The following is a 21,184-nucleotide window of genomic DNA, read 5'->3' on the forward strand; positions in this document are numbered from 1 at the left end:
CAACTCCCGGAGTTCACTGAGACTCACGTCCATCGAGTCAGTGATGCCATCCAGCCATCTCACCCTCTGTCGTCCCCTTCTCCTCCTGCCCCCAATCCCTCCCAGCATCAGAGTCTTTTCCAATGAGTCAACTCTTCGCATGAGGTGGCCAAAGCACTGGAGTTTCAGCTTTAGCATCATTCCTTCCAAAGAAATCCCAGGGCTGATCTCCTTCAGAATGGACTGGTTGGATCTCCTTGCAGTCTGAGGGACTCTCAAGAGTCTTCTCCAACACCACAGTTCAAAAGCATCAATTCTTCAGCACTCAGCCTTCTTCATAGTCCAACCCTCACATCCATACGTGACCACAGGAAAAACCATAGCCTTGACTAGACGGACCTTTGTTGGCAAAGTAATGTCTCTGCTTTTGAATATGCTATCTAGGTTGGTCATAACTTTCCTTCCAAGGAGTAAGCGTCTTTTAATTTCATGGCTGCAGTCACCATCTGCAGTGATTTTGGAGCCCAAAAAAATAAAGTCTGCCACTGTTTCCACTGTTTCCCCATCTATTTCCCATGAAATGATGGGACCGGATGCCATGATCTTCGTTTTCTGAATGTTGAGCTTTAAGCCAACTTTTTCACTCTCCACTTTCCCTTTCATCAAGAGGCTTTTGAGTTCCTCTTCACTTTCTGCCATAAGGGTGGTGTCATCTGCATATCTGAGGTTATTGATATTTCTCCTGGCAACTTTGATTCCAGCTTGTGTTTCTTCCAGTCCGGCGTTTCTCATGATGTACTCTGCATATAAGTTACATAAGCAGGGTGACAATATACAGCCTTGACAAACTCCTTTTCCTATTTGGAACCAGTCTGTTGTTCCATGTCCAGATCTAACTGTTGCTTCCTGAGCTGCATATAGATTTCTCGAGAGGCAGATCAGGTGGTCTAGTATTCCCATCTCTTTCAGAATTTTCCACAGTTTATTGTGATCTACACAGTCAAAGGCTTTGGCATGTTTTTCTGGAACTCTCTTGCTTTTTCGATGATCCAGCGGATGTTGGCAATTTGATCTCTGATTCCTCTGCCTTTTCTAAAACCAGCTTGAACATCAGGAAGTTCATGGTTCACATATTGCTGAAGCCTGGCTTGGAGAATTTTGAGCATTACTTTATTAGCATTCAGTCGTGTCCAGCTCTTTGTGACCCCATGGACTATACAGTCCGTGGAACTCTCCAGGCCAGAATACTGGAGTGGATAGCCTTTCCCTTCTCCAGCGGATCTTCCCTACCCAGTAATTGAACCAGGGTCTCCTGCATTGCAGGTAGATTCTTTACCAACTAAGCTATCAGGAAAGCCTCATATTCTAATGGGGGAAACTGGTAATACATATGATAAGTAAATATTGTTGTTTAATCGCTTAGTCATATCCGACTCTTTGCGACCCCATGGACTGTAGCCCTCCAGGCTCCTCTGTCCATGGAATTCTCCAGGCAAGAATACTGGGGTGGGTTGCCATGCCCTTCTCCAGGGGATCTTCTCAACCCGGGGATCGAACCCACATCTCTTATATCTGCCTGCATTGGCAGGTTGGAAAGGGTGGTCACTGCAGTGGTCAGGAGAGCCCTCATTGAAGAGATGACCTGTGCGCAAAAACATAAAAGAAACGAGGAGTTAGCCGGACACTGGGGTCATTCCAAACAGAAGGCCTGCAAGTGGGAGTGTGCTTGGCAGGGTCAGGGAGCGGTGAGGTGGCCGGTGGGTCTGGAGTGAATAAGTGAAGGTGGGAGTTGGAAGATGGTGTGAAAAGGAGCCCCTGGAGGGTACTGAGCGTGGGGATTCTATGAGTGAATTTATCAGAATCCCTCTTGCTGCTGTGTTAGGTTGTCAGGGCCACAGACAGAAGCAGAGACCAGCCAGGAGGCTGTTTCGATAATTCGGGGAAGATGTGAGGGTGGCTTGGATCAGAGTGACAGCGTGGAGGTGGGGAGAAGTGGGAGACCCCGGGTATATGTTTTAGCGGGGCCGTACCCTGCATCATGTGGAATCTTAGTTCCCCAACCAGGGATCAAACCCTCGCCCCCTGCAGTGGAAGCTGGAGTCTTAACCACCGGACCACCAGGGAAGTCCTGACCCTGGATATATTTTGAAAGGAGAGCTATCAGGATTTCCTAACAGATTGGATGTGGAGTACAAGAGAAGAATAAGTGTCAGGATGCCTCCAGGACTTTTCATGTGAGTGTCTGTGAGGATGGAGATACTGTGAACTGGTATGGGGAAGACTCTGTGTCGGTCAGGCTTGAGGTGGGAGATCAAGGGGTCACGTTTGGATATGTTGGATTTAGGGGTGTACAAACCACTCAGGTGAAGAAATTGAATATGCAGTAGGTTATACCACGCTGGAATTCAGGAAGAAAGCCTGGGCTGGAAATACAAATTTTAGTTGTTAATATGTAGCTTGCACTTGAAGCCGCTAACCTGGATGAGATCAGCAAGGAGAAACTGTGGATAGAGGAGTGTGCATTGTGGCCCGGGAGGGAAGTCAGAGGTCAGAGCAGAAGAACCAGAGCAAAGGGAGAGCAGGCCAGGCCAGGAAGTGGCTTAACGGTGGATCAAGGCAAATGATTAGCATCCATGGGCCATATTGGATGCTCGGGTGCCTGGAAGGAATGGTAAGGGTATTGACTTCTAGGGGAGTATGTTTGGAAGCTGCCCAGTTCTTTTGGGCTTTTTTGTTGTTTAGTCGCTCAGTCATGTCCAACTCTTTCCGACCCCATGGACTGCAGCATACCAGGCCTCCCTGTCCATCACCAACTCCCGGAGTTTGCTCAAACTCATGCCCATTGAGTCAGTGATGCCATCCAACCATTTCATCCTCTGTCATCCCCTTTTCCTCCTGCTCTCAATCTTTTAGGCCTAATGTACCAATAAGACTAGGTCAGATTTGGAGAAGGAAATGGCAACCCACTCCAGTGTTCTTGCCTGGAGAATCCAATGAACAGAGGAGCCCAGCAGGCCATGGTCCATGGGGTTGCAGAGAGTCGGACACGACTGAAGTAACTAAGCACGCATGCACCAGTAAGACTGACATTGGAAAGAAAAAAGGGCACAGAAATTAGGTCATTTAAGGTTTTATGAAGATCAAACAGGCCTGGGATGTTGATGGGGCAGCTGTGCTGAGCATCCCCACCGTGGCAGCTGAGTGCCAGCTCCAGCCGATGAGTAGAGGCTCTCTGCTTGGAGCACGAATCTGAGGCTACATCCTACCAGGGAAGAAGAGAGTTCTGTGATCGATTGGCATTGTCTGCCACAGGCGATGCCTCGGAATTGAGGCATAGTTCTTGGTTCTAAACTAATCAGTCCTGAATATTCATTGGAAGGACTGATGCTGAAGCTGAAGCTCCAATACTTTGGCCACCTGATGCCAAGAAGAGACTCATTGGAAAAGACCCTGATGCTGGGAAAGATTGAAGGCAGGAGGAGAAGGGGACGACAGAGGATGAAATGGTTGGATGGCATCACCGATGCGATGGACATGAATTTGAGCAAACTCCGGGAGTTGATGATAGACAGGGAGGCCTGGCGTGCTGCAGTCCATGGGGTCGCAGAGAGCTGGACACGACTGAGCAACTGAACTGAACTGAACTTCCTGGTTTGCAGACAGCCGCCTTCTCACTGTGTCTACACGTGACTGAACTGAGAGAGACAGAGAAAGAGGGAGATTTCATGCTCTGGTCTCTCTTCCCCTTTTTTTTTTTTGGCTGTGTAGTGCGGCATGTGGGATCTTAGTTCTCCCTACCAGGGGTAAACCTGTGCCTCCTACAGTAGAAGTAGAAGGCCTAATCACCAGGGAATTCCCTGTGGTCTCTCTCATTCTTCCGAGGACATTAATCCCATCATGGAACTTCACCCTCTTGACCTCATCTAAACCTAATAATGTCCCAAAGGCCCCACCGCCAAATACTATCACACTGGGAGTTAGGGCTTTAGCATATGGATTTTCGCCCGAGGGACACAGTCTATACTGCAATGTAATAATGGGAGGGCAGGGAGGGGCGCTTCTGGCATTTAGTAGGCAGCGGCCACTGATGCTAGATGTCCCGGAATGTGAAGGACAGCCCTGCATCAAGAAGGATTGTCTCATCCAAAAATGAAACGCTGGCCAGTAACCCATTTCTGGGTTTGATGCTATAAGAAGCACATTGGACATTTGCGTCAGGGTTTATACCTTCAGGCTCCTCTCCGTACTTTGCCCTGTGGCCTGGAAGTCTCTTGGCTCCCTCGAGAATGCCTTCTTTCTCCGAGGGTTGGTCAGGCAGAGTATGTTTGTCCTTCCAACAGCTGTGCCATTTCCTGCTGCTTCAGTACTAGGGGTGGGCACCCCAGAGGGAGAGAAGCAAGTCTTGTAAACTCACTTTACCCACCACTCAGACTGTTTCCTGCACTCTTTACCTCCATTCCTTCTTTGTCTTCCATTCATTCGCTCATTTGTTCATTCATGCATTCATCCATTAAGTCAGCACATTTGGTTTTGTTTGTTAAATATTTTATTTTTAGCTGCACTGGGTCTTAGTTGTGGCATGCAGGGTCTTTGATCTTTGTTGCAGCATACAGGATCTTTAGTTTCTGCATGTGAAATCTAGTTCCCTGACCTGGGATCGAACCTGGGCCCCCCTGCATGGGGAGCGAGGCGTCTTAGCCACTGGAACACCAGGGAAGTCTCCCAGCAAGCACGTTTGTTGAGCACCTCCTTACAAACTCAACATCTTCCAGGGGTCGAGGGCATGTGGACACCTGGGTGACTAGTGGAGAATACCTGCCGGTCTGAAGGGGGCGCCCACTACCCAGCCCCAGCTGGTGGTTGCTTTATCGATATGACACCCAGCATGCCATCCCTTCCAATTTTTTAAGGAAAGCTGGCCAACTAGATTTTCCTAAGAAATTCCCAGTTTTATGTGTTAGCAACATATTCCTATTTTCCTAAGATGCAGTAGCTCAGACAAAACTCATGTGTAGCCCATCAGTTTGTGACCTCCAAAGCTAAGCAAGGAGACACCAAAATGCTTGTTTTCTGAAGCTCTTAACGCATAATAACACAGTGTCTCAACATGACTGGAGAAGTCAAAGGAGAGTTCAGGGAAGAGAGAGTATTTGTGCTGAGAACTGAAAGATGGATTGCCTGGTAGACCAGCCAGTTGAGGGCATCCCAGGCGGAGGGAATGGCACGTGCAGAGGTGTGGCAGTATGAGGAACTGTAGCAGGAGTACCAGGAGACAGACCGCCAAGGGCACCCCTGCGACAGAGAAGGTTGCACTTTGCCAGCTGCCCTTCAGTTTTCACCCTAGCAGTTTCGGCAGGCTTGGTGGTGCAAGTAACCGAAATGCCCTCGAGGTGGCGCACAGGAGCAGCAAGACCGGCCTCCAGGTGCCTCTGCTCAGACCTGGTTGGTGAGGATTTTTTCAGAGCTTGGTGATGTCAGACCACATGCTGGTGCTGGCCCTGGTACATCCGGGGAGCAGAAGGAAGCAGTTGACAAATCCAACACCTCCACCCCCGTCATGATGCCCTCTCTGCAGTTTGGCACAGTTCCCACTCACGTGCATTGAAAGCAAATGAGCCTGGCTGCCTGATTTGCCACCCAGACACGAATCCCAGCCAGCCAGCCAGCTCCTCTCCAAGAGGAGCGACCAAGGCTGGGAGTGCCCTGCCAGGGAGGTGAGGAGGGAAATGCAACAGGCAGCCCAGCCTGGCCCAGGAAAGGGGACTCTGGAAAGCTCTCTGCCTTTTAGAGGAACAGTGAGATGTGTTGAAAAGAATTTGGAAGGCAGACAGACCTAGATGTGTGGTCTGTCTCTCCCATTTGCCAGTTGGATAACCTTGAGTACATAAATTCAGTTCTCTGAGCCTCAGTCTCTTGAACTGTAAGATGGGGATAACTATGACCCCCACAAGGTCACTGTGAGACTCAGATGAGGTAATGAAATGCTTAGCACCATCCCTAAACCAAATGGGTGCCCAGTGGATGCACAGCGCTTAGTAAGAGTGCTCACATTAGTGTGGCCATCTGTGTAAGTATTATCAAATAGTCTGTTGCTGGAATTCTCTTAGATGCTTTAATATTCTGAGCAACTCTATAAGGTGAGCACTGTTGTTCTATTTAGATATGAGAAAACGGAGGCACCTGGAAGTTAAGGAACTCATCCAAGGTCAAATGGCTACAAAGTGGTGTTATTGGAAGTTGAATCTGCGAGTCTGGCCCTGGAGTCTGTTGTTGTTCAGTCACTAAGTCACGTCTGACTCTTTGCAAGAACATGGACGGCAGCATACCAGGCTCCCCTGTCCTTCACTCTCTCCTGGAGTTTGCTCAGATTCATGTCCATTGAGTTTGTCTAACCATATCATCCAGTAGAAGTGATGCTGTCTGACTGTTTCATCCTCTGTTGCCCCCTTCTCCTCTGAAGCCTGGGCTCTTCATAAATACACTACCCCCAAAACTGACAACTTTTATTAACATTATTATGCCTCCTTCCAAGCAGTATGCTGTTGACTCCTCCCTTCCTGGTTCCCCACCAATGAGTCTTAGACACTGAGGATGTGGTGATGGGCACACAGGTCCGTGAGGGGCAACACCAGGAAGAATCTGGGCTCCGTCCCAGCTGTAGGAGATGGGTTGGTCCAGGCTGTGGGAGTTGACAGATGCTGGCTCAAAGGGCCCTCTGTTAATCCCAGAGCAGTTGGGCAGCTGGTTTTCCAAAGAGGACCTATCCCCTGCCCAAGTCAGCGCTGTCTAGACCCCTGGATGTGCCTTTCATTTCTGTGGCCCACTCCCTCAATTCATCATCTGTTCATTCACTTGATAAAGATCCATCAGGTGTCTACCTAGGGCCTTGTCACAGGTGCTGGAAGACAGTGGTGAGCCCGCAGATGGGGTCCTGGTTCTCTGGAACCTGTAATCTGGAGATGGAGGCAGACAGTGTTTATAAACACAAACAAGTTAATTACAGATTGGATAAGTGCTGTGGATGAAAGAAATTGGGTCATGTGCTAGAGAGTTCCAGGGCAGGAGAGTTGGCTTGGCTGGGATGGTCCAGGAAGGCCTCCCTGAGGATGTGACGTTGGAGCTGGGACCTGCCTGGCAGGAAAGGACCCATCATAAGAAAATCTGCAGGAGGAAGGGCCTTCCAGGAGGAGGGGGACCAGCCCTGTGGTGGGAGTGATGGGTGCGCTTAAGAAACAGAAAGCAGCAGTGCAGGGGGGTTGGGCTCCAGTGACCTGTGGGGGGAGTGAGGTGTGAGATTAAGTCAGTAGGGGAGGCCGCAGCCAGATGTTGGGGGGATGATAGGAGGCCATGGTGAGGAGTTTGACTTTATGCTGGAAATGATTGGAAGCTGTTAAGACAATCAGAAGCAGGGGAGTGATGGCATCAGCTGTGGGTTTTTGTAGATTGTCGGGGGAGGCAGGGAGAGCAGCTTGGGGTCTCCTGTGGTCATGCAGGTGAGAGCCCAGTGGCCAGGACTGGGTGCGGGAAGATTCGTGTTGGTTCGCAGGCAGCCCCTTAGACCTGAATTTACCCACTTCCCAGCCTTCCCTTGGAGAAGGCAATGGCACCCCGCTCCAGTACTCTTGCCTGGAAAATCCCATGGACAGAGGAGCCTGGTAGGCTGCCGTCTATGGGGTCGTGCAGAGTCGGACACAACTGAAGCAACTTAGCAGCAGCAGCAGCAGCCTTCGATCACCTGCACCTTGACTCCTGCTGGAATCTGACTCTAGGACAAGACGCTTGGATCTCAGCTTCTCTGTCCTGTGCTCTGCTGCCAGGCCACCAGTTGTGAGGCAGAGCTGGGCAAAACCCAGGCTGAATTAATCTAGAATGGTGAAGTTCAAACTGAATTTAAAAAAAAATAATAAAACTAGGGAATCCGTTTGGACAAAATTTGGGGGAATTCAAAATGTACACCTTGGCAGTTACCCGGCCGTCTGGTGGTTAGGACTCAGGACTTCCAATGCCATGAGTCTGAGTTCAGTCCCCGGTTGGGGATCTAAGATCCTGCAAACTCTGCAGCGAGGCAAAAAATAAATAAACCTTAAGAGGACAGAGCCTTCCCTCCTCAGACCACCCCACTCTGTGGCAGCCCTGAGACACCTTTAGGAACCTCAAGGCTCCAGAGAACACAAAACTCTCAGTGGCCCAAGGGCATCTATGGTGACAAGAGTCCCCTGTGTCAAGGTCAGTGCAAAGTAGCAGGAATTGGGGGACAAGGAGGTGGATGGCAGAATTCACACTGAACGATGGGATTATCTTGTCATCCCAGGTTTTAAAATTTTATTTATTTGGGTGTGCTGGGTCTTCGTTGCTGCGTGCAGGCTTTCTCTAGTTACGGAGAGCTACTTACGGTGCATGGGCTTCTTACTGCAGTGGCTTCTCTTGTTGCCCAGCACAGGCTCTGGGGCTTCAGTGGTTGTAGCGCACGGGCTTAGTTGTCCCTCGGCATGTGGAATCTTCCTGGAGCAGGGATCGAATCTGTGTCTCCTGTCTTAGCAGACTGATTCTTAACCACTGGACCACCAGGGAAGTCCCACCCCAGGTTTTTTAACACTGGGAAGCTTGGGCTACTCAACCAGCCTCACTCCCAGACAGAATTTCTTGGGCTTGACCTTTGAGAAGTCCAGCACCATTTTCCTGAAAGAAAGAAGTGCATCCATATCTCCAGAGCTGCCTAGGACAGCTGCACAGGTTGTGCACTGTACAACTTCAAGAGGTACCCAGGTGACAATGAGGATGGTGCCCCTTGGAGTTTTGGGAAACAGCAGTCCTTTGGGCCCTTCCACAAGGGGTCAGCCTGGTGGAGTGGAAGAAGTGACTCACTTCTTCAACTCTGATGAGTCAGTTTTTCCTTGGAAGCATGAGGACTGACTGGCAGATCCTGATGGGTTACTGAAAGAGGAGAGTGGGAAGAGCCAAGAGAAGGCAGAGAGGTCTTGACTGGCCCCCACCCCAAGAGTAGTGTGGAAACAGCTCTGAAAGGGAGAGTTCGGTACAGTTATCTCTCCATCCTCTGGTATGTAAAATGGGGCCAGTTACTTATGACTCTCAGGGTTATGGAGTGGAATAAGTAGCAAACAGGCAGTAAATGATGGCTTTTGTTATTAGCATCTTTAACACACTCCAGAGTCTGGCCAGAAATCCTTTTTCCCCAGCTCCCTCGCTCTCCTCCTTCAGCTGCCCTGAGCCCCTCAGTCCTGCCCATACAAACCATGGACTTCCACGCTTCCACAAATTTCTCCCAAGAATTCGTTTTCCCATCCACTCCTCTGGTGGCCAACTCCCGGCCCCATCCCTCGCTGAATTTCTTGGGCCACATTACAGGGTCGTATGACCAGTTTGACCTTTCTCATGCCACTCAGGAAGGCCTGACATTCTGGGGCCACCACCAGGAATCTAGGTGATGCTCTCATTGTACCGCCCAGCACCTGCTCACAGGAACCAAAAGCGACCGACAAGCGGGTGGAGTCTGAGCCTCGGCCTGGTTTTTTTGGTTACGTGTATCGGCACTTCACTCTTTTTTTATACAGTGGTAAAGTAGTATATCTGGAGAAGGGAAAGGCTACCCACTCCACTATTCTGGCCTGGAGAGGTCCATAGACTGTATAGTCCACAGGGTCGCAAAGAGTCAGACACGACTGAGCGACTTTCACTTCAAAGTAGTATATATAACAAAATTTACCATTTCAAACCCACCACCCTTTTTTTGGGCCATCACGAAGCCTGTGGTATTTCAGTTCCCAGACCAGGGATCGAATCCGTACCCTCAGCAGTGAAAGTGCAAAGTCCTTAAAGTCTGGACCACCAAAGAATTCGCCACTTTAACCGTTTTTTTTCCTGCAGCATGAGACCAAAAAAAAAAAAAGATATTTCATCATTTCAAATGAATTAAGATTTAGCAAATGGGACTTCTCTGGCAGTCCATTAGTTAAGACTTTGCCTTTCAAATGCAGGGCACGCAGGTTCTGTCCCTGGCTGGGGAGCTAAGATCCTACATGCCTTGTGGCCCAAAAGCCAAAACATAAAACAGAAGCAATGTTGTAACAAATTCAAAAGACTTTTTAAAAATGGTCCACATCAAAAAAAGAAAAGATTTGCCAAATATGGGGTTGGCCAAAAAGTTCGTTTGGATTTCTCAGTTATGTCCTATAGAAAAACCTAATGAACTTATTGGCCAACCCAGTATTTAAAACATTAGTTGCCATCACTTATTTCAGGGTTTCTGGCTGCTCTTATTCACTGAACTTACTATACAGATTTTTTTTATTGTGGTAAAATATATATAACATAAAACTTACCCATTTTAATCATTTTTAAGTATACAAATCACTAGTATTAAGTATGCTGACATTGTTATATATCCATCACCACCTTCCATCTCCAGAACTTTTTCATCATTCAAAACTAAAACTCTATCAGTTCAATTCAGTTCAGTTGCTCAGTCGTGTCCAACTCTTTGAGACCCCATGAACCGCAAGACGCCAGGCCTCCCTGTCCGTCACCAGCTCCCGGAGTCCACCCAAACCCATGTCCATCGAGTCAATGATGCCATCCAACCATCTCATCCTCTGTTGTCCCCTTCTCCTCCTGCCGTCAATCTTTCCCAGCGTCAGGGTCTTTTCCAGTGAGTCAGCTCTTCACATCAGGTGGCCAAAGTATTGGAGTTTCAGCTTCAACATCAGTCCTTCCAATAAACACCCAGGACTGATCTCCTTTAGGATGGACTGGTTGGATCTCCTTGCTGTCCAAGGAACTCTCAAGAGTCTTCTCCAACACCACAGTTCAAAACCATCAATTCTTCGGCTCTCAGCTTTCTTTATAGTCCAACTCTCACATCCATACATGACCACTGTAAAAACCATAGCCTTGACTAGATGGACCTTTGTTGGCAAAGTAATGTCTCTGCTTTTGAATATGCTGTCTAGGTTGGTCATAACTTTCCTTCCAATTAAACAATAACTCTCCATTCTCTGTTCCTCCCAACACCTTTCTGCATTCTGTCTCTATGAATTTGACTACCCTAGGTACTTCATATGACTTCATATGAGTGGAGGCTTACAGTATTTGTCCTTTTGTATTTGGCTTATTTCACTCATCATAATGTCTTCTAAGTAACATGTTTCAGAATTCTGTTCCTTTTATAGCTGAATAATATTCTGTTGTATTACATACCACAGTTTGTTTATACATTCATAAACTGATGGACAGACACTCAGCTTTATGTGTGTGCTCAGTCACTCAGTCGTGTCCGACTCTTTGTGACCCCGTGGACTGTAGCCCGCCAGGCTCCTCTGTGCGTGGGATTCTCCAGGCAAGACTACTGGAGTGTTTTGCCATTTCCTTCTCCAATGGATCTTTCTGACCCAGGGATTGAACCTGCATTGGCAGTTGGATTTCCCATCACACCACCTGGGAAGCCCTGGACACTCAGGTTGCCTCCACTTTTACTGGAGAACAGGAAGACGGGAAACTTCCTATCTGAGCCATCAGCACAGAGGGACCACTCATGATGGTCAAATATTACAAACCAAAAAGAAAGGTGTGTCTCATGACAAAAGCAGATATGTTCTTTAGGGCAGACTTAGAAAATATGTATGTGAAAGAAGAAAGTGAAAATCTCTTGTAATCCCATCTAAGAGAGAGAATTGCTATTAACCTGGTGTTAGGACTTCACTGGCAGTCTAGTGGTTAAGACTCTGAGCTTCCACTGCAAGGGGTGTGGATTCAATCCCTGGTTGGGGAACTAAGATCCTGCATGCCATGCAGTGCAGCCCAAAAAAAAAAAAAAGTTTTTGAAATGGTGTTACTATTTGAAAGTCTGTGATTCCCCAGAATTCATATGTTAAAATCCCAACCCCCCCAACATGACTGTATTTGGACATAGGGCCATTAGGGAGGTAATTAAGGTTAAATAAGGTCATAAGGATGGAGCCCTGATCCAGTAGGATTATCGTCCTTAAAGGAGATAAGTCCTGGGTGTTCATTGGAGGGACTGATGTTGAAGCTGAAACTCCAATACTTTGGCCACCTGATGCGAAGAGCTGACTCATTGGAAAAGACCCTGATGCTGGGAAAGATTGAAGGCAGGAAAAGAAGGGGACAACAGAGGATGAGATGGTTGGATGGCATCACCAATAGAATGGACATGGGTTTGGGTGGACTCCAGGAGTTGGTGATGGACAGGGAGGCCTGGCATGCTGCAGTTCATGGGGTTGCAAAGAGTTGGACATGACTGAGCAACTGAACTGAACTGAAAAGACACTTCAGAACTTACTTGCTCTTTCTCCACCATGTGAGGGCTTAGCAAGAAGGTGGCTGTATAAAGCCCAGAAGAGAGCTCTGGCCAGAAACCAGATTAATGGACACCTTGATCTTAGACTTCCCAGTCTCCAGAATTGTGAGAAATGAATTGCTGCTAAGTAACGTAGTCTATAGTATTTTATTATGGCAGCCTGAGCTGACTAGGAAACATGGTTATCCCTCCAGTGCATATATATTTGTGGCCTTTTAAGCCAAAACCAAAACGGGATGATTCTTAGGCGGTGTATCATAGGAGTTAAGAGCACAGGCATTGGAATCAGATAGATCTGGTTTCAAATCTTAGCAGTGTAACTTTAGGCAGATCTGTCCCTTGTTTCTTCATCTGCAAATGGTGGTGATTACAGTATCTACCTCCAAGGACTGCTCTGAGGTCCAAATTAGAAAATGCTCCTAAAGGGCCTTGCACAGTTCCTGACACATGGTGAAAGGCAATTCAGTTCAGTTCAGTCAAAAGCCAATTAACTGGTGGTAAATTCATTTTTCACTGGACTATAGCTCCTTGTGCGAAGGAACTCTTCTGACTTGTCTGCTTTATGCCTTGTTCTCAGCACAGTACCTGGAGAATAGATGCCTAATATTTATCGAATGAGTAAACAGACGGTTCTATGAGAGCAGATGAGAGAGAACAGCTAGCATGGTGGGTGATAGAATTATTGGCATCGGACAGTGCTCTGCAACCTCTCAGCAGAGCACAGCGGTTGGCTAAGTGCCTGGGTACCAGTGTTCACCCACCTGGGTTTCAATTCTGGTTCTGCTGGTTTCCAGATGTGCACATCTCTCTCTCTCTCTCTAAAACACACTTTAAAATACAACTGTAAAGTGGGGATAAGTATAGTACCAACCTCAGAGGATTAAATGAGATGATCCATGTCAAGTGCCTAAAATAGCACCTTCCTCATAGAGTTTTTATGAGGATTAAAGGAGATCATCCATGAAAACACTGGTGCTCAACAAAATGCTTTATTTGCTTGTTGTCAACATGTCTGTTACTGGTTGTCATCCTCAGATCAAACAGCAGCAAATCAAAAGCGGAGACCCCCAGAACACCCAGCAGCCCCTCGAGCCCCACGTTTGCCCCCTCCGTCTGCCTCCTGGCGCCCTGCTATCTCACGGGGGACTCCGTCCGGGACAAGTGTGTGGAGATGCTCTCTGCGGCTCTGAAGGCGGATGGTGAGAGAGCCTGAACCAGTGGCCGGGGAGGGAAGGGCTCCCCAAGATCTGGGAGAGGTGGTTTTTCTCCACACCATGAAAGTGGTACAAGATGCTGGAGTCCCCTGTACAAACAGGCTTCACTGCCAAGGTCATCTTCAACTCATGCCTATGTTTCCCGAATCTCTTTTAGATGATTACAAGGACTATGGAGTCAACTGTGACAAGATGGCATCAGAAATTGAAGATCATATCCTTGAGCTGTGCCAGGGCTGTGGGTGCCTAAACTGTCCAGCAGCAGGTGTCCCAAATGCAAGGGATCCAGGACAGTGAGTGGGCTAGGCTGTTTAGAAGCAGTACCTCATTTCATGTGGAGAGCAATCTCACAGGGAAGGTTCCCTCATTTTACAGGTGAGGTTAACTGAGGCTCAGAGCAGGTAAGTCCTTGCCAACGCCCATCAGTTAATAGTACTGGCATAATTAAGATTTGAACCCAGCAAGTGTGACTCTACAACCTGAAGGTTGGGACTTCCCTGAACATCCAGTGGTTAGGACTCCACGCTTTCACTGCCAGGGGCCTGGGTTCAATCCCTTATCGGGGAACTAAGATCATGCAAGCTGTAACAGCCAGAAAAACAGCCAAAAATAAAAAGAACCCGAGGGCTCAGGGCTCAGAGAGGCTGTGTCTTGACAGGTCTGGGTTGTGACATTATCGAGGAGGTGAGACACAAAGAGAGGACAGCATTCCTCACGTTCAGCCTTCCCTCTCTTCCTCCTCTGAAGATAACAACTCCCGTCTTTGACCCCCCAAGTATCAGGCTCTGTGTCTTGGTCAGTCGACACTTCCTACCTCTGTAGATTGCCGGGAGAAATATCAATAACCTCAGATATGCAAATGATACCACCCTAATGGCAGAAAGCGAAGAGGAACTAAAGAGTCTCTTGATGAAAGTGAAAGAGGAGAGTAAAAAAGCTGACTTAAATCTCAGCATTCAAAAAATGAAGATCATGGCATCAGGTAAAAAAGTGGAGAGTGACAGACTTTATTTTCTTGGGCTCCAGAATCACTGAGGATGGTGACTGCAGCCGTGAAATTAGAGGACGCTTGCTCCTTGGAAGAAAAGCTATGACAAACCTAGGCAGCATATTCAAAAGCAGAGACATCACTTTGCCAACAAAGGTCCTTATAGTCAAAGCTATGGTTTTTCCAGTAGTCATGTATGGATGTGAGAGTTGGACCATAAAGAATACTGAACATCAAATAATTGCCGTTTTTGAATTGTGGTGCTGGAGAAGATTCTTGAGAGTTCCTTGGACTACAAGGAGATCAAAGCAGCCAATCCTAAAGGAAATCAGTCTTGAATATTCATTGGAAAGACTGATGCTGAAGCTGAAACTCCAATACTTTGGCCACCTGATGCAAAGAGCTGACTTGCTGAAAAAGACCCTGATGCTGGGAAAGATTGAGGGCAGGAGGAGAAGGGGATAATGGAGGATGAGATGATTGGTTGGCATCATTGACTCAGTGGACATGAGTTTGAGCAAACTCTAGGGGATAGTGAAGGATAGTGAAACCTGGCGAGCTTCATGGGGTCACCAAGAGTCAGACAAGACTTAGTGGCTGAACAATAACAACCTCTGTTAACACTTACAACAATCTCTGTGAGGCAGGGGCTGTTGTTCCCAGTTTACAGATGAGGCAACTGAGGCTCGGGAACTACTGAGTGTCAAAGCTGAACTGAAAACCTTAGTCTCTGGATTCCATGTCCTGAGTTCTTCCCCTATATGCCATGCTCCCACCATCTGAAAGCAGCCTTGTATAGACAGAGGAGATGTCTGCTGTGTGGTCTGGCCAATTGAACTGAAAGTTTTTTTGTTGCTTTTTTTGTTGTCTTGCCGGGAAAGTCCCACGGGCAGAGGAGCCTGGAAGGCTACGGTCCATGGGCTCGTGGAGTTGGACAAGACTGAGTGACCAGGAGTTACTTACTGACACTTACTTGCTGTGTTGTTTTAGCAATGCCTTGAGCTTGCTGGGCCTTGGTTCCCCAATCAGGGATAGAACCCAGGCCCCCTGCACTGGAAACATGGTGTTCTAACCACTGAACCACCAGGGAAGTCCCAAGATTTCTGTCTTGAGAGAAGAAGGGCCTCCACACTGTGCCCCACTGAGTGAATGCATAGAATTCCTTTTACTGGAGACAAATCTTTGCATATCAAAGAAGTGTGGAGGCTGGGGACAGACTCCCCAGGGAACAGGGGTGTGAGTGTCCCATTGAGGCCCTTTCCTGCCCTCCTGGGCTCTACCTAGGGGCTCAGCAGGTTAGGGAAGGTACAGGGGCCAGTCTCAGAAAACAGATTTGCCTCCCTCGATCTCTTGCCTAAGAACCACCCTAATAGCCTCCAACACATCTCCTGGGAGTTTCCCTCCACCATCATTTGGTTATTAACCAGCACTTCTTGAACTAATCTCATTCCTGTCCAAGTTCACTCTCAAAATTTCTAATTAATTCAGGAACACAGAACACGAGGCATCAGAGCTATTACGAGCTTCATCTTTGTTTTCTCCCGAACAGTTGTCCCTCCGAGAAGGTCCCTCCACCTTCAAGCCCAGTTAGAGAAGATGACCCAGTGCATGGCCTCCGCTGATGGCCTTCCGTCCTCTGAATGACCCTCTTCTGAAGGAAAGGCCATCAGAGCTGCACCAACAACCCTTCAGCTCTTTGTTCATAGGTGGTGGGAGGTCAGAGGGAGGAGGAGTTTGGGGGCCTGGACGAACATGGCAGCCTTGGGGCTCACGTGTGCTCATGTCGGGGTGGGGAGGAGGTTGCGGGGAGGGGGGGCAGGAGGTCAGTGATGCCTGGGTCTGCTCCACCTCATCCTCCTCTGAGACCTTGATGAAAGGAGGCAGACTCAGGAAGAGGCAGACGAAAGGATCCTCAGCCCTGCTGTCCCCACTTATCAAGCACATCTCCACTTCCAAGGATCCCAAACACATAAGATTTTTAAACAAATACTGGGGCTTTCAAGTGCATGAGAGCATATTCTTCCTTCTCAGATTTTATTGTACTATACAAACAAAAACAGGAAAAATAAATACCACCACCTTCCCTCCCACCACTTGGAGCTAGCCAGCTGTGTCCATTTCTCCACATTCCCCACAGTTTCTTTCTCGTATATATAGGGGTTTTCCCAGAAAAGGCTTCATCTTCCTGATTCTTCTTGGCTTCGCGGAGGCCAAGAAAATGTGGCTGTGTTCCCTGAGCTCCTCTGGAGGAGGGAGGAGGGGGAGGGAGCAAGGAGGAGGCCCATCTGGGATGCAGCTTCTGGACAGAGAACTCCCTGTGGTCGGTGGCCAGGGGTGACTTCCTGCTGGGTGAGTGGAGAAGAGAGTGTTACCGTCAGGAGGGAGTCTGGCTTCCAGCCCTGCCTCTGCCGGGAATGTGCCCTGTGACCTTGAGCAAGGGCCTGTACCCTTTCTGAGCCTCAGCTTCCTCATCTATTAATGAGCAAAGTAACTGACCAGCAATTCCCAAAGTGCGTTCTGCAATAGGTATTCCTAGAGAAAAAGAGAGGAAGGGGAGGCTGTTCTGTGTTGTAATGTGCTCAGACACCAGATGAAACAAAAGCCAATGCATTCTTTATTGTAATACTTCCTAGAGCCTTAGACACGTGGCCCCCAATCTGATGTTTTCCTCTGACAGCTGGACTTAAAAGTGTCCAGGAGCCCTTCCAAACTAGGGGGTCATCGTCATCACTATCATCTAAGCCCCTAAAAGTTGAGCATTTGACACGCCCCAACCACCACACGAGTGCAGCGTGCAGCTTAGCTCAGGGAATCCTCATGACAACCTGTGTTTTATGGAGAGGGAAGCCGAGGCACAAAGAGGTCGTGGGCTCACCTGAGGTCACACAGGAGGCTCAAACAAACCCAGACTGCCCATTCCTGGGGTCCCTGGCCCCACAGCGCTTGTGATGACCCGATCTCACCTTGAAGGCTGTTTCCTGTCCCCGATATGTGGCTGATCCCAAATGCCCACGTGAGGACCCTGACTTGGGGAGTCAGAGGCCATGAAGGGGTCTGACCCCTGTCCAAGTTGGGGGTACTCACTCGAGCACTTGGGGTGAGGCGAGTCCAAGGAAAGAGAGAGATGGCCTTGGGGCTCCTCAGGCTTCAGGGACTGGCTCCCCATGCTCCCGGGCCCCTCTATGAGTGGCTGGCTGGCCCTTGACTGTGTCACATATCTACCAGGAGCTCAAGAGCACGGACATGAAGTACCGGAACCGCGTACGCAGCCGCATCAGCAACCTCAAGGACCCCAGGAATCCCGGCCTGAGGCGGAACGTGCTCAGTGGGGCCATCTCCGCGGGGCTCATTGCCAAGATGACAGCAGAGGTGAGGGCGGGGCCGGGGCCCCTCCAGTCTTGCCCAAGGCTGAGAGGCAGAGGCTTGCGACACAGTGATAAGCCAGGGGCTACCTTAGCTAGGGACCATCTCGGACGCCCCATCCCTCAGGGCCTCTGGGTCAGAACAGTGAACACAGCTACCAGGCATTCAGCATTGCACTCATCGCTTCAGGCACATGGGCCAGTTTAGCTTCACACCAACGGAGGCAGAAATGTTTATCATCTCCAGTCTTACAGGTGAGGACACTGAAGTTCAGAGGATTTAACTGATTCGCCTGTGCACACAGCCAGAAAAGGGTGATGCCAGGAGCCAAGCTGTTCAGCCTCGGAGCATCTGCTCCTCCCCACTTTAGTTCGTTTGTTTGCTTGTTTTTGTTTTGGCTGCGCCAGGTCTTCATCGCAGCGCAGACGTGGCGCTCGGGCTGTTACTCCGTGGCACGTGGGGTCTTAGCTCCCCTGCACCTGCATCCGCCACATGTTGTTCAGTGGCTCGGTTGTGTCTGACTCTGCGACCTCGTGGACTGCAGCATGCCAGGCTTCCCTGTCCTTCACTGTTTCCCAGAGCTTGCTCAAACCAATGTCCATTGAGTCGGTAACACTATCCAACCATCTCCTCTTCTCTTTCCCCCTTCTCCTCCTGCCTTCAATATTTCCCAGCATGGGGGTCTTTTCCAATGAGTGGGCTCATCTCATCAGGTGGCCAAAGTATTGGAGCTTCAGCTTTAGGATTTCCTTTAGAATGGACTGGTTGGATCTCCTTGCAGTCCAAGGGACTCTCAAGAGGCTTCTCCAACACCACAGCTCAAAAGCATCAATTCTTTGGCTCTCAGCTTTCTTTATAGTCCAGCTCTCACATCCATACATGAATACTGGAAAAACCATAGCTTTGACTAGATGGACCTTTGTCAGCAAAGTAATGTCTGTGGCTGTCTAGGTTGGTCATAGCTTTTCTTCCAAGGAGCAAGCGTCCCCCACATAGGAAGGCAGCTTCTTAACGACTGGACCACCAGGGAAGTCCCTCCTCCCTGCTTTGTGATCTGCCTCCCTCTTCTGCCTCGTTCAATCCTACATCCCATTCCCCAACTCTGGGCCCAAGTCTGAATCAGAGTCCCTGACTCTATGGAGCACAACAGACATGTATACAGATATATTTCATACAGAGGTGGTGGCTGCCATGATAGAGCCACTGTGGGAACTTAATAGGAAGGAAGGATTGACCCAGTGTGAAGGAGTCACTAAGGGAAGGAAAAGGGAACAAGCCTGTTTGAGGGAGTATGTGCAGTGGTTAGAAGCTTGGGAGCTGCACCAAATTGCCCTGGTTTGACTTCTGCCTCTGCCGCTGAGCTATGTGATCTTAGACCAGCCACTTTACCTCTCTATGCCTCAGTTTTCTCATCTGTAAATTGGGAATAACAGCTGTCTCACGAAGGACAGAATGAGTTAACACATGTAAAGTGTTTAAAGGGGCTTCCCTGGTGGCTCAGAGGTTAAAGTGTCTGCCTGCAATGCGGGAGACCTGGGTTCGATCCCGGGGTTGGGAAGATCCCCTGGAGAAGGAAATGGCAACCCACTCCAGTATTTTTGCCTGGAGAATCCCAGGGACGGGGAGCCTTGGTGGGCTGCCGTCTACAGGGTCACACAGAGTCGGACACGACTGAAGCGACTTAGCAGTAGCAGCAGCAGCAACAACATATACCCAGGGTTACACATGCAACTTGGCTTAACAGTATCCTCTTTCCTTGTGAGGTGGCGCTGCAACTTAGATGGGAACCCAGCCTGCGTTTCTGTCTGCCTCTCACTCTGTGGCTCTGGGGTCCCTTTGCCTCTGTGCGTGTGTCATAAGAATGCTATCATCAGAGTGTCTTACAGGCGGTCGCAGAGACATTGGGAAACCGGGCCCTGGAAAACCAACAGCAAGGTGTAGACATGGGTGTGAGCCACGCCTGGCAAGTTCCCAGAAGCCCGAGGCTGGAACAGAGCTGGGTGCCTGAGTTAGGACAAAGGCTCCAGAAGTCTCAGCAAAGTAACCAGCCAACTCTGGCCCCATCCAAGGACTATTCACTAGAACAGGGCAAGAGAATCAGGTGATCAACAGGCCCAAGAAGAGGCTGACCAGGCCAAGGACAGCAACCCAGGACCACACCAGGCCTCCCCGGGGATTGCCAGTGCCAGCCACCAAAGGGCCTCCGCCAGCACCCCAGGCAACAGAGGTCCAGAGGGCCTTCTTCTTGGGGTCAGCTTCTACTCTAGGCAGGAAATTTCTATAAGAAATATAGGATCAGGGCTTCCCTGGTGGCTCAGTGGTAAAGAATCCACCTGCAATGCAGAAGTCATGGGTTTGATCCCTAATCCGGGAAGCTCCCATGCTGAGGAGCAGCTAAGCCCGTGGGCCACAACTATTGAGCCTGTGCCCTAGGGCCCAGGAACTACAACTACGGAAGCCTGTGTGCGCCCCAGAGCCCATGGTCTGCAACGAGAGAAGCCACTGCAGTGGGAAGCCCAGGCACCACAACGGGAGAGCAGCCCTCACTCACCACAACTAGAGAAAAGCCTTCGTAACAACGAAGACCTAGCACAGCCAAAATAATAATAATGAAATACAGGACCATTTTCGCTCCAGTAAGAAAAATAACAGCTTGGACTACAAAGAAAGCTGAGTGCTGAGGAATTGATGCTTTTGAACTGTGATGTCGGAGAAGACTGGAGAGTCCCTTGGACTGCCAGGAGATCCAACCAGTCCATCCTAAAGGAAATCAGTCCTGAATATTCATTGGAAGGACTGATGCTGAAGCTGAAACTCCAATACTTTGGCCACCTGATGCAAAGAGCTGACTCATTGGAAAAGACCCTGATGCTGGGAAAGATTGAGGGCAGGAGAAGGGGACGACAGAGGACGAGGTGGTTGGATGGCATCACCAACTTGATGGACATGAGGTTGAGTAAACTCTGGGAGTTTGTGATGGACAGGGAGGCCTGGAGTGCTGCAGTCCTTGGGGTTGCAAAGAGTCAGACACGACTGAGCGACTGAACTGAACTGAACAGGACCATTGTTGCTCCAATAAGAAAAATAACAGCTTGGGGTTGGGCTGCCTGCTATGCGGTGGCTCAGAAGACAGGGCCTCCCATCAGACAGAGCCTGTCGAAGCAGATGCGCACGTGTGACTGGCCATCCCTCTCTGCCTCCTGGGTCTCCCTAACTCCTTTTCTATGTCTCTTTCCTGCTCCACCTGATGCCCTCATGTTTCCTTCGTTCTGCTTTTCCTCTCACACCCAGGTGATTCAGAAAATG

The 21,184-nt window shown here is 49.2% G+C and overlaps 1 protein-coding gene across 4 annotated transcripts in view; it reads left to right on the forward strand.

Annotated features, from left to right (window-relative positions):
• Positions 1-21,184, forward strand: part of TCEA3 (transcription elongation factor A3) — a 52,096-nt gene that overhangs the window by 16,942 nt on the left and 13,970 nt on the right. For all 4 annotated transcript variants that reach the window (XM_070776830.1, XM_070776826.1, XM_070776825.1 and 1 more), the window contains 3 exons: positions 13,349-13,512; positions 13,685-13,740; positions 17,729-17,884. In XM_070776830.1, the coding sequence (XP_070632931.1) occupies positions 13,349-13,512; positions 13,685-13,740; positions 17,729-17,884 (376 nt within the window). The remainder of the gene's footprint in view (positions 1-13,348; positions 13,513-13,684; positions 13,741-17,728; positions 17,885-21,184) is intronic.

This window comes from Bos indicus, chromosome 2 (genome assembly GCF_029378745.1).
Source record: "Bos indicus isolate NIAB-ARS_2022 breed Sahiwal x Tharparkar chromosome 2, NIAB-ARS_B.indTharparkar_mat_pri_1.0, whole genome shotgun sequence".
In the NCBI taxonomy this organism is placed as follows: Eukaryota; Metazoa; Chordata; class Mammalia; order Artiodactyla; family Bovidae; genus Bos; species Bos indicus.